Source organism: Austrofundulus limnaeus, unplaced genomic scaffold (assembly GCF_001266775.1).
Source record: "Austrofundulus limnaeus strain Quisiro unplaced genomic scaffold, Austrofundulus_limnaeus-1.0 Scaffold193, whole genome shotgun sequence".
Classification (NCBI taxonomy): domain Eukaryota; kingdom Metazoa; phylum Chordata; class Actinopteri; order Cyprinodontiformes; family Rivulidae; genus Austrofundulus; species Austrofundulus limnaeus.
Genome location: NW_013952595.1, coordinates 914,649 through 927,756, shown reverse-complemented (window position 1 = coordinate 927,756; position 13,108 = coordinate 914,649). Strand labels below are relative to the sequence as shown.

Sequence of the window (13,108 nt, the reverse complement as noted above, 5' to 3'; positions counted from 1 at the left end):
CTCCAGCCCCACATGAATWAAAACCTATTTTTGTTGCGACTTCTTCACAAAGAGAGGCAGGTGGRTTGTCCCACTGAGACCCACAACCTTCACTGCTGTCACTCCTTCCAAGTTTGTCACACTTTCAGGGAGAAGAAACAAAGCCAAAATAATAATCTTATCCTTAAACTTTGTCTTTTTCACTTTTACTGATGAGGCAAGTGTTGGTTAGTTTCACAACTAACCAACATTCGATCAAACAAACGTCAGACTTCTCTAAATCCTGTAGTTCAAACTCTTGAGCGTGTGTTTCGAGAAATAACAGCGGTCACATGTAAGGTGTATTGTAGAATGACCAAATGATGAAAGCTTTCAGGTGTTATTTTCTCCCTTTGTTCTTGTTTGCCTGAAGGTGTGCAGCTATTCTGGGCTGGTTCTCTCACCGTGCTTTTCRAAACTTTGCGCTCATTTTCCATCAGAAAACAATTCAGGACTGTAGGTAATCCAGGCCCTCTTACTCTTCAGACATGCCTTTGTAACTTGTGTCAAATGTGGTTTAACAAAGTCTTGTTAAAAATGCTTGAATGTCCCTACAGAGAGTGTACCCAATACCATCAGGAAATCTGACTTTAACGCTTGTGGCTAAAACCAACCTGGATCTTTTTTTAGTTTAAGTCCAGAGYACCTGGCGTCATCCACATTTTGTCTAGTAATCATCTAAAAACACCATGTTGCTTTCAAACCTAGAAAGGTTGACATCTCCTCTAAACAAAAGTTTCTAACTGAAGCAATAATTTTAAACAAACTCCCCAAAGTTTAGAAAGCTAAATAAAACCTGCTTCAGCTGCTTATATCCCTATAGAATTGTTATTATTGAAAACAAGTCATCTTTTTTTAAAAAAACTTGTTTTTGCACTTGTCTACCCCTTTTACAATTTGTCCCTGTTTTTAAAGTTACAAAGAGTCATTGTTAGAATATTGCACAAAAAGTGCAACAACCTTATTTCTACATTTATTGAGGCAAATTAACAATAACACAAAACAAAATACATTGAAATACATCTAACAAGACAAACCAAAAGAGTGATGTGCATTTTGGACAGATATGGTCCATAAATATTGGGCATTTAYGCAATTCTAATTTTTTGCCTATTTTTTTTTTGATGGCCTCCCTTCTCCCCTTATAGCCATCCTCTCCACACCATTATGTTTTTTTGTGAAGAGAAAATAGAGAGAGAGAAGTAATTAGAAAGATAGAAAGACTGAAATAGCGATTAGAAGTATRTTAAATATACACCAACAAAACACAGGACCACACACCCAACATCTGTCCGCTCACCTGAAAAATAAATGGATAAATACATGGAGGGCATATATAAAAATATACACATACCCATACATATATAAAGATATGCATACATGCATGCCTACATTCATAAATATTGTCAGWATATACACACTCAGTGACCTGTCAGAACCCCCGGATCAAAACACCTGTTTGTGAGCAGTTGTGAACATGCGTGTATATACAAGATTTCTCCAATGGAATATTTAATATTTTTTGCCTATTCAATGATTTGAAATGGAACAAATAAGATGTGCCTAAACTGCAGAATTTCAGCTTTAAGTTTAAGGTACTTACATCTAAATCAGGTGAATGGTAATTGCAACAGTTTGTATTTGTGCCTCCCACTTTTTAAGAGAGCAAAAATAATGGACAAATTAATCATAAATCAAATTTTCACCTTTGAATTGATCGCAAATCCTGTGCAACAGGTGGTCTCTCCAAAGTGTTTAAGTATCTGTGTGTCTTGATTTGTAAATACTGTACMTTCAAATTAAAGCTGAAAGTCTGCAGTTAAAGCACATTTTGTTTGTTTCATTTCAAATCCATCATGCTCCCTTACAGCCAAAAAAGACAAGAATCTCAATATTTCTGCACCTGGCTGTAAAAGTTTGCAATCATGACCAATAATTGTAATATTTTGTACACAGATATATAAAACTCAATATCAAAATGTAATCGTGATTTAAATATGAAGCTTTAATGAAATCAGTTTTGTTATTTTTTTAAATAACCCTTTATTTGGTCATGCATATCCCTTGACATTCATCAAGGAGTACTGCAGCACCCTTTGCACCCATACTTCACTCTGCCTTGAACACATATCCTTTAGCTAGGCTCTAAGTGCTGTTGTCTGGTACTCTTCTGTTTGTTTTTTTGTAATTCGGTGCATTTTGTTTTTGGCTGACATGTGAACTTGTGAAATTTTAGTCCACGGCTTAAAAAAATGGTCATGCAATTTTTTTAAAATTTGCCTGTTTTCTTGCAATTTTGTGTCCCCAAACAGTAAAACAAAAGCCAGTTTTTAAGTTTGAAGAACCAACTAGTTCAAAGAAAATGGACAAACCAGCTTTTCATAAAAACTCTCAGCTTTATTTTATTGTTATTGCACTAATTTAAGAAACTAAAGTTTCAGTGGCTGTTTAGGTCGTGAGACCCCCTGCCCCCCACCCCACCTGGCAGCTGTGACTAAGACAATATTAGCTTTGTTCTCTTTTCTGAGTCATCCAGCTTCTCTTTGTCCAGTTGCTCAAATAAAATAAAAAAAGACTCCATCACTTTTAGCTGACTGGAGACCTATGTCATCAAACATCCTGATTTGAGAGTAACATTTAAAAGTCCTTGTTGAGGTAAGGGTGGAAGAAGTGGGTGATTTAATGCTTGGTGTTTTCCAGTATCCTCCAACCTCTCCATTTGGAGGCTGGATGCTGAGGGGAGAGCTGGGGGAGGGGAGAGGATGATGCAAGAAAACACAAGTCTGACTCTAATAAAAGAGCAGTTTTAGACAGACACTGTCTGAGCCTTTGTGATTAATTTCTTTCTTCTTATTTTCTTAACACATGTTATAAAATCCCTCCTGGTGTTGATGAAAGCTATTTTTACATTTTTATATATCCCTATCCTTCTCCTGTAATTATCTTCCTATAAAGTAGTTATTGTGCGCACTAATATGACAGCGTATTTCAGCAAAGTGCGCTATAAAATTTGCGGCAAATCGCGAAATGTGTAATTATACCCAGCATGCGTCAGTGCTGCAGCCCAGTCTGCAGAGATGCGCWGAGACGTGCGTCTCTGCACGTAGGTAGAGCTCAGTTAAAACTGTCCAGTTTAGAAGCAATCATTCTCAGAAAAAAAAAAACAACAACATTGAAAATAATAATAATGTTTAGGTTTTATTTCGATCAGAGAGAATTCATACACAGGAAATATTTTTGGGGCGGTAAATCCTATCAAAAAAACAATGTAACAAAAAAAAAACGCATTCCTTGTTAAATAATCGTCACGTTTATTCTATCAAAATAAAGCACAATTAACACAAATCTCAGGAAGAAAACGGTCACTTTAAAGTTAACATAAAATGTTACTTTTATACGTTTTATACCTGATATAAACATATAAACCTACAGAAATAAACAGACTATTAAAATAACAGTAAAAGGAAACTACTACAAACGATAAATAGTACATTTCATTTTAAAAAAGTTACATTTATTATGTTTAAAAATATCCCAAATTTATATATAAAATCCGCCACAGGGAGGCGCTATAGCTGACACTGTGTGCGCGCGCGCTTTTGCCTTGTTCACTGCACATGCATGAATGGGTCTGCCTCCTCCGCGCACGCGCAGTGTCGTCACCTCAGTCACGTCGGCCTCCGGCCGGCCAGGCGTGGTTTAAAAAGCGGATGTGTGCAGCAGAGCCGGCAGATTAGCTCGGTTCAACGAGGTCGAGAGACACGCAGCAGAGCGAGCACCGAGAACGAAGCTCCCGCTCGAAGAGGCAGCAGCTACCGGCTTCTTTAGAAAAAGAAAACCAAGAAAAGGAGGAGGGAGGAAGGAACCTGACTCAGTTCCGCTGCATTGTGTGCTTTATTTTAGCGTCTAACTAAGGAATGCCAAGAGAGCTGACCCAGAACAGGATCCAAAAGATCTGGGTTCCCACCAAAGATGAAAGGCGAAAAGGTAAAACCCGTATTTATCTTGTTTTSTACATTAATCTGTGATATTTCGGGCCACTTGGTTGAATACGCATTTTTTAATCTAACGTAAATTTTTATTTTTATTTTATTAATATTTTTAATAAGGTCACTTTTTAATTTTTAATTTTTTTTTTTTACTGGTATAGCGTCTTCAAGTAATAAAATCATCGTTGCACCTGCTGCGCTTCGCCGGCATTTTTAACTCCATGTATCTCCATCCGCACATGTGCGACGTCACCGTGCTTTGTCGCCTTGGCTACCGTTAAATCCCCTCCCCCGATTCCTGAACATGACGCCTGGGGAGGTGCTTTTCTATTGGTCGGTTGGGCCCTTATGTGCTCACGTAGSGACGTCACGCACGTTATCAAACGAGCCGCTATAGACGAATAATAAATYAGTTTTGTAGTTTAGAAAATAGCTTAAATAACGTCGCATAAACTCACAGATGAATTTTAGGGTTCCTGCTCAGTTCAAGGAGAACTGAAATCATGTAGCTGCTATTTTTAGGCTTAAAAGAAAGACATGACGCACTCGCAGTGGACTAAAATTAGCAGGGAAGACTTGTTTATAGCTGCAACTTGTGGAATTTGTAAAGCTAGAACTAAAGTGAAACAGGAAATACTACACAATTTGCATTTTTATTGTCTGYGCTGCCTTGGCATTTTCAACACATTCTTGGGGAGGGGTTGAATTTTATTAAAGTGAAATATCAAATATTTCCTATTCTTATCCCGTATGAGTTTTAGAAAAATAAGATGATAAATGAAAACAAGGCCCAGATGCGATGAATCAGACGTCCAATAAACTGATTTAATCTAATCCCTATTTCTGGTTCAGCGTCGTGACACTTGTGTTGAAGCGATTAGCTGAGTGGTGACGTAGCATAAATTCGATTACTCAGGGGGTCATTAGAAAAATTACTGGCTTCTTCTGACACTTTGAATGATTGRGTGAGGGAAAATATAAGTTTTCTCATTGCTAAAGATCAATTYGATTGACGAAATCAGGACCAAAACAAAGAGGTGTGACCCGGAGTAAAATTTTCCACAGGCCCGGGGGAAGGGATAACTTTTATCAGCACGGCCGAACGATTTGTTCCGGCTCACAAGTGGGTCGGCTCAGGCTGTTCGGTGAGGTGGAAGTAAAAGGGGGGGTCCGGTGGCAGATACGTGTTGTGTACATTATCGATKAATCACGGTGTTTCCTCTCTGCAGCTACCKGCGCTCCTCATTTCGCCAACCCTCCCACCGTCATTGTGATGGTGGGTCTGCCGGCTCGGGGCAAGACGTACATGTCCAAGAAACTAACCCGCTACCTCAACTGGATCGGCATACCCACCAAAGGTAAGCAGGGGTCTCATTTACACGATAAAACCCAGAGTTTACACCTCGCGTTTCTAACTCGGTTTGTATTTTTAGTCTTCAATGTCGGAGAGTACCGCCGAGAGGCCGTGAAGAACTACAGCTCCTACGACTTCTTCAACCCTGATAATGAGTCTGCCTTCAAAATCCGGCAGTGAGTCCGCTTCTATTAAAGCGCATCGCTGCGATTCTTAGACTTTATTCACATCTGTATCGTTGTTCTGTTTTAGGCAGTGTGCCTTAGCTGCGTTGAGAGACGTCAAGTCCTACTTGAAGGATGAAGGAGGCCAAGTAGCCGTGAGTTTCCCTTCCCTTTTCGAGATTTCTTGTGCGTGAAATGCCAAAACCTAACCGAACTGTCTTGGTGTTCCCATCAGGTGTTCGATGCTACAAACACGACGAGAGAGAGGCGAGAGCTGATCCTCAAGTTTGGCAAAGAGCACGACTTCAAGGTTCGTGTTGCTATGACAGAGGCCAGAATGGACAGCTGGGCCAGCGTGACAGGTTTAAACAAATGTTTCTTTTTACGCAGATATTCTTCATCGAGTCCGTGTGCGACGATCCAAACGTCATCGCGTCGAACATCATGGTGAGTCCCACGTTTTTCTTATTCGTTTCGGTTCAAATGAGTGTTACTTCTGGTTGGTCTTTTACCGTCTGACGGTTTTGCCCCTTCTGCAGGAAGTCAAGGTGTCCTGTCCGGACTACCGCGACTGCAACAAGACAGATGCCATGACAGATTTTCAGAAGAGAATCGAATGTTACAAAACCAGCTACCAACCTCTGGACCCAGATCAGCACGACAGGTAAGCTATGCCCAGAACAAGCCAATCATCCGAATCAGAACTATACTTGTTTTATTGACCAAGAATAAGGAATTTTGACGTGGTCCCTTCCTCCTCCTTCCAGGGAACTCTCCTTCATCAAAGTCATAGACGTGGGTCGCCGTTTCCTCGTCAACCGCRTCCAGGATCACATCCAGAGTAAAATCGTGTATTACCTGATGAACATTCACATCCAGCCGCGCACCATCTACCTGTGTCGACACGGAGAGAGCACGGACAACACGGAGGGGCGGCTGGGTGGCGATTCGGGCCTGTCACTCAGAGGTCGACAGGTACGCCTGCGGACGATGCAAGCAAGGCTTGTTTGTTCTCAACACTGGGTGCTCAACACTTTTTTTTTTTTTTTGTCACTGCTGCTTGTTGTAGTTTTCCGCCGCCCTGGCTCGGTTTGTGGACGAGCAGCAGCTGAAAGACCTGAAGGTCTGGACCAGCCAGCTGCGCCGCTGCATTCAGACCGCCGAGCACCTGGGGGTCCTGTACGAGCAGTGGAAGGCTCTTAACGAGATCGATGCTGTGAGTGTTCTTTCATGTTTTTAATYGATTTAGTGCTTATTGCGGCGGGCCTGATCTGACCCGCTTCACTGACGYTTTTAGGGGATGTGCGAGGAGATGACGTACGACGAAGTGAAGGAGAAGTTCCCCGAAGAGTTTGCACTTAGAGACGAGGATAAATACTACTACCGCTACCCAGCTGGAGAGGTACAGGAGCAGCCTGTAAAACAGAGTTTAACTTGAGTTGCCTCAGGAATAATGACCCCCCCCCCCCCCCCTCCTGATTACAGTCCTACCAGGACCTGGTCCAGCGGGTGGAGCCTGTGATCATGGAGCTGGAGAGGCAGGAGAACGTTCTGGTCATCTGTCACCAGGCTGTCATGCGCTGCCTGCTTGCTTACTTTTTAGACAAAAGTGCAGGTGGGTACAACTTCCATAATCCCCCCATTGGGTTTGAAGCATCCATGTGATCACTTGATTTAATTTTTGTTTCCTGTTTGCTCCAGATGAGATGCCCTACCTGAAGTGTCCCCTTCACACGGTGCTCAAGCTCACCCCCGTCGCCTACGGCTGCAAAGTGGAGTCGATTTCTCTGAACGTGGAGGCAGTGAACACTCACCGAGACAGACCGGAGGTTAGTAATCTGATTACTGAGAACTGAAGCCTCTTCCTTGCATTTGTCAGATACTAAAACCACAAAAAAAAACAAGCTGTAAAAACCCTTTTTTTTAAAAGTGTTGTTTCTGTTTTATATCCATAACACCCCTGCAGGAGGTTAAGAGAGGTCCCGGCACTTTGATCAGGAGAAACAGTGTGACCCCTCTGACCAGCCCCGAGTCCCACATCAAAAAACCTCGCTTCGAAAACCTGGACGAGGCTCCGATCCAGGAGCTGCCCAACTCTGTGGCCTCGCTGGCCCTCTGCAGCTCCCAGCACATTCCCCTCTCTCTGACTGGACCTGTAAGTCTTTTGATGACTTATTGAAGCTGAATGTTTGTTTGTGGGAAATGAGAGATGCAGAATTTTTATCTAGACTCTTGCAACTGCTTCCTCCTTTTCAGCCTTTTGCATGTTTGTTGACTCACTTTGTTTTTTTTCTCTCTTCCTCTGCTGCGCTGTCCTTGGCACATTCTAGCACTGGCTGGGCAAAGTTTGCCTGTAAGTATAGACTCTGATAGGAACCTGTTTAATAAGTGTGTGTCTGTCTAGAGTGACTCGTGCGGTAGTGATGCTATCCATAGAGTGGTGCCTCAGCTGCATGATGATACGTGAAACAGGAAGTGCACATATTTGTATTGGGGAATTCCTAGTATCACATTCCTATAATTCTTCCCAGCTGTTGTCACCAAGTTTCCTTTCAACTACACTCTGTCATGCTGACCGTCCTGTTTGTCTGTTATTTGTTGTGTTGTGCTGCCTAAAGTTGCACCATCCTCCACTATGTAAAGGTGGATTCTCTCTTAGTCTTTCAAAGGTGAACACCTTCACAATTGCTTCCTAGTTCTGCCTGCAGCCGTGTTTGTTAGCAGCAAAATAGAAATTTAGTTTCTGCTTTAAAACCGGACATTATTTTAAAAGAGGAACTAATTACACTGCAGCTATAAACAGAACATGCTGAACTTGGCCTCTAGATCAAAATCATTAGCAACTCTTGCCATGTGAGTTAATTGATTTGTTTCGGAACAAGCGTATTTCCATTCAATATAAAGCTATTGAATGTCTAAACAATGGCAGCAAAGGTGTAACCRGCCGGTTTGAGCTTGTTTTGCTGCCACTTTAGTAACTTTGAAGCAACTATGCGGGGTGTGTTTACTGTCAGTTTCACACCCTCAAACTAAGTTTTTATTCCCTGCGGTTTAGGGATTACTGTACTTAAGACTTGTTTGGCCTGAAGGTGTTTTTACTCAAAGCTTTGCCAGTGTATATTTATTGGATGACAGTGCCTAACCCTGCTTTTTTTTGTGTGTGTGTGTATTTTTCAGAACTTGAGAAGCTCCTGCGGGTGCCAGGGTGTCCGGCAGCCCTGCTTGTGAACCGGGCCGTTGACTGAAGAGGAGCTGAGTGGAATAAAACGTGAAAAAATAAAATAAAATTCTCAGTATATCTCACATCGCTCTCGTCAACCAAGGATGCCCCATCACTGAGCTATTATTATTATTTTCCCCCTCTGCTGTAAGAATATCAGATTTTTTGTCTTTGAAATATTTAAAACCTTTGGACCCTGGAATTCATTCTTGTGATTCAAATGCCTCTAGAGAGAATGTTTCCTTGGTTTATTTTAAAATCTGACTGATTTATAGTGTTTTTTTATTTTTATCATGACTGGAAAAGTAAAATACGATTGATTTAGTTTACATGTAAATGCCATGTCTTTTGAAAAATGTGGCACAATGTCATGATTTCTTTGTATGATAACATGCTCCAAACCAAGCGATATTTTGCACAGTGGTGATAGTGTTTTAAATTTTTTCTTTTGGGTTTCACTAACTTCGTCTTGTCTTGGCAGTAATTTTTTTTTATTTTTATTTTTTTGCCATAGAGTGCCTGTAGTGCTTGTTTTGCAAGCCTGATACGGCTTCTCTTGCGGTTTCTCTTAACGCTTGAAGAGAAACTCCTCAGCATTTCACCTAATAACTCCACATATCATTTCAATATTTAACTTTTTTTTGTTTGAATATTTTTAGTTTCTTTAACTTTTTTTGTTTGAATATTTTTAGTTTCAGTGCCACAGTACATTCAATTCTCTTAGTTAAAAGGGAAATATTTAATATTTTGCTGTCATTGACTGCTATGCACAAAATGAAGCATCTATATTTTTGTTACACTGCGTGCTGTTAATAATATCTCTGTAAATGTCAGTGTACATACAGTAAACCAGAAATGAAGACTTGATTATCTTCTGGGATTTTTTTGTACTAATGGCATGTCTTAAGAAAAAGGTTACGTCTCAATAAAAAAAAACATGTCTGCTTTATATACTTGAAGTTTTTTGTAAGACTTTTCATTTGATTCCTTATATTTATGTAGTTTTGAATGAGTGGACTGAGTGAGACATCTTACTGCACGTCCTATTGTATTTTTTTTTCTTTTTTGCAAATGCTGGACCAATAAAGTCACTTCAAAAACAATCATTTGTTGGTTGAATTGACATTTTTTTTGTTACKGTTTCTGAAGCTAATCATCAGGAAGGGGACGATAACCGGTATTGTTTCATAGCTCTRTTATATACAGTAGGCTTTTTAAAGTTTGTAGCTGTTCCTTAATAAGGCACTTTTTTTAACAACCACAGCTACTGAAACCCTTAAAGAGAATCACATGTCAAACCTAATCACTTATCTGTGCTCATTTAARTTGACATTATTTAAGCAGGATTACATTTTAATTCAATCAATGAAAAAAAAATTCAAACAAAAAAAAAAACTCAAATTGAGATTTGGTCTGTTTTAACCATTACATGTGATGCTTTTACAACTTGTAAACAACGTTAGTTTTATTGCTTCCTGCTTCCCAAACTTAAATTGCTGCTGAGCATTTTGACACCCAAYAAATAAAAATAATCACTCCTGTAACCAGTTTAGAAAACTGGGACGATGTTATACGTATTAGTCATATTAAAAAAGACAAGACTGCAGATGTCAAGAATATGAAATATAAACTTATAACAAAAGTGACATTTTAAATACAATGCAACTTTATTTTTAAAGCACTTTAAAAGCATTGTTGGTCCAAGTGCTGTACAATAATAAAAACACAAAAACAATAAACTAAGTAAAATATAATAAAATTATTGTTTGAATTGGGTGTGAAAAGTACAAACCAAAAAGGTCCTCAAATTTGCATCTGTACCCACTTGAACCTAAACACATGCAGGTCTTCATTTTAATAGCTAGACCAGTTTACACACACACACACACACACACATAGACTGCCAGTTAAATGAGCTCTGAATCATGAACGGTCTAAGTGCCTTGGTTCAGCCTGGCTGTCCTGTGGGCAGAGAGGCTATGTGACTGCTGTCAGGTTCTCCACCATCTGCTCCTCCTCCCTGAAACTCACACAATCACACACACACACACACACCAGCTCTCACAAAGTGAAACACAAACAAGGATCCAGCTCCTGACAAGTTTCTCCAGCACTCACAGTGAAACTCTCCAACCTTTTTTGCATGCACATTTTGCATCTTGTTGTTGGGTTACCTGCAAGTCAGCGTTCATCATTTTGCATAACMTATCCCGCTTAGTTTTTCTGTGACGGATTTTTTCTGTCTTGTTCAGACCTATTGCTCTTCTTCCCAGTCTGTGATGTTAATGAGCATCACTCAGTGCTCTAACAAGGAGTTGCCGGGTCAACSTCAGCGTGACTCGCATGTATCTTTCTTTTAACAATGAACATGTGTGTGTGTGTATAATCCCTGTGGGAGAGCAGAGCTGCTGTGTCAGACTGCTGAATGGTACATGGACTCAGCACCTCCACAAATAGGCACTTAATGCTGCGCTGACGAAGGACTTAGTCAGGTTACTAAAAGCTGACCGTCTCAGTCAGTCAGGGGAGACCGGTTCAGTAGTTTGCCTCGGTCTTCACCTGGGATTTGCATAAAAAAGAAAGGTTGGTGAAATATTTGCCAAGTACTTTCTTTAACTGATGGGTTCAACCCCAAAAGGAGACTGAGCTCCATGTCTCACTCTCTATTTTTAGTCTCTGTGTTCTCATGACTCAGAAGCTTGTCTCTACTTACCTGGAACACACCAATTAGCCGATCCCTGTTATACTTAGGCTCAAAATAAGCTGCTCTCATATGCATGAATACAGACAGCCTTGGGCTCTGTTGCAACTTGGCTCATAAAGACTGTAACTAAAGACGATATAAAAAATTATGAGTTTCTTATTAAAGCTTCTCAGAACAGTTTTAGACATCAGACTCACGATTTGGTTTCTGTTTGTTTCTTACTTTAGTTTCAAAGCCGCCTGCAGTTTACGGGAACTGACATTTCTTTGGGGAACCAGAGTTTTCGTTTGAGGGATGTACACACTTGTGGTGGTCCGTTCCTGGTCCTCGAGGGCTGCAGTCCTTGATGTTTGACCTATTTCCCTGCTCCAACACACCTGATTCAGTGATTGAATTACTTCTTTATGTTCTGCAGAAGCATGTTAATCACACATTCATACAATACAGGTGTGTTGGAGCAGGAAAACAATATTTAAAACATGCAGGATGGTGGCCCTCAGGGACTAGGACTGGACACCCATGTGCTACATGATCTTCCTTTTAAGCACAAATAAACCAAACACTAAATGTATTAGAAAAAWGAATGGAGTCAACTATTTTGTTAAAAATAGTTTCATTGTTGTTTTGGTTTCCAGGGCACAAAATACTACTGAGCATGCTCAAATTAAACTGTTCGTCGGCTCAACGTTTTTAAAACATCTTGTATTTTGAGTCTACATGGATACACTAAATGGTAAATGGACTTACTTATGTAGCACTTTTCTATCCATTCAGGACACTCAAAGTACTTTACACTACAATCTGTGTCCTCATTTACCCATTCACACAGCACTCTATTAGGTCTCTACAAAGACAACATGTACAATCATCTATGGAGACTAATCAGTGCCAATCACATTCATACACTGATGGGACACACATCAGAGGCATTTGGGGTTAAGTGTCTTACCCAAGGACACAACAACTGAGACCGCTGGATGGGGGAATTGAATCGGCAACCTTCCGGTTCCAGGACAACTCCCCTAACCACTCTGCCATAGCCGCCCAAACACTAAAAACAAAGTTCTTTAAAATCTCCATTTTGAAAAGCATAAAAAAAACACCTTTTCACTCAATGAAAACACAGTTTAGGTGTGAACTAGCCTGGTTAAAACCAGACCCTTGTCCTTCGCTTTGCTTAGTTCGAGGGTCTGGACCCTCGGCTAAAGAGAAGTGATTCTTGCAGGAGGCGTGGCCTCTGTTGTCCATATATGTCCGTATATGGTTATTTGATAAGTATTGAGAATAAAGTAACCGTATATGGAACTTGACCTTGTTGATGAGATAGTTACACCTTTGCACCGCCATTGCAGCACTATCAGTGTTAGCACTGTTTATGACTGTCGGTCATCGGTGATCAATGTTTAGCATGGAAACACTGACGTCACACGGTGCCTGTCAGCTTTGGAAGTTTACTAGGTCGACACACATTTACAACAATCCATGACCTGCCAACCCAGATGGAACAAGAATCTGAACCTGTATGGCAAATTTTACGACAAGTTGTTTGTATTTTGGCCTTAAATGGAATGTCAGGATTGAATTCATGGTAGCTTCTAATGTYGAGGTAAAAGGGAAGCTGCTAGAGTTGTGTTTGGACTCTTGGCTTTAGCTTCACTG

At 40.5% G+C, this 13,108-nt stretch overlaps 1 protein-coding gene across 2 annotated transcripts; it reads left to right on the top strand.

Annotated features, from left to right (window-relative positions):
• The first annotated feature begins 3,759 nt into the window (after nucleotides 1–3,759).
• pfkfb3 (6-phosphofructo-2-kinase/fructose-2,6-biphosphatase 3) lies at nucleotides 3,760–9,848 on the top strand. 2 transcript variants are annotated; one of them, XM_014018460.1, is made up of 15 exons: nucleotides 3,760–4,005; nucleotides 5,237–5,365; nucleotides 5,441–5,537; nucleotides 5,614–5,680; nucleotides 5,761–5,835; nucleotides 5,916–5,972; nucleotides 6,065–6,189; nucleotides 6,293–6,500; nucleotides 6,595–6,741; nucleotides 6,823–6,927; nucleotides 7,011–7,140; nucleotides 7,227–7,354; nucleotides 7,492–7,680; nucleotides 7,856–7,878; nucleotides 8,703–9,848. In XM_014018460.1, the coding sequence occupies exons 1-15, from the start codon at nucleotides 3,936–3,938 to the stop codon at nucleotides 8,707–8,709; spliced, it is 1,557 nt and encodes a 518-aa protein (XP_013873914.1). In that variant the 5' UTR covers nucleotides 3,760–3,935; the 3' UTR covers nucleotides 8,710–9,848. The 2 variants fall into 2 exon arrangements, with proteins under 2 accessions (XP_013873914.1, XP_013873913.1); XM_014018459.1 differs by lacking the exon at nucleotides 7,856–7,878.
• The last annotated feature ends 3,260 nt before the right edge of the window (nucleotides 9,849–13,108 follow it).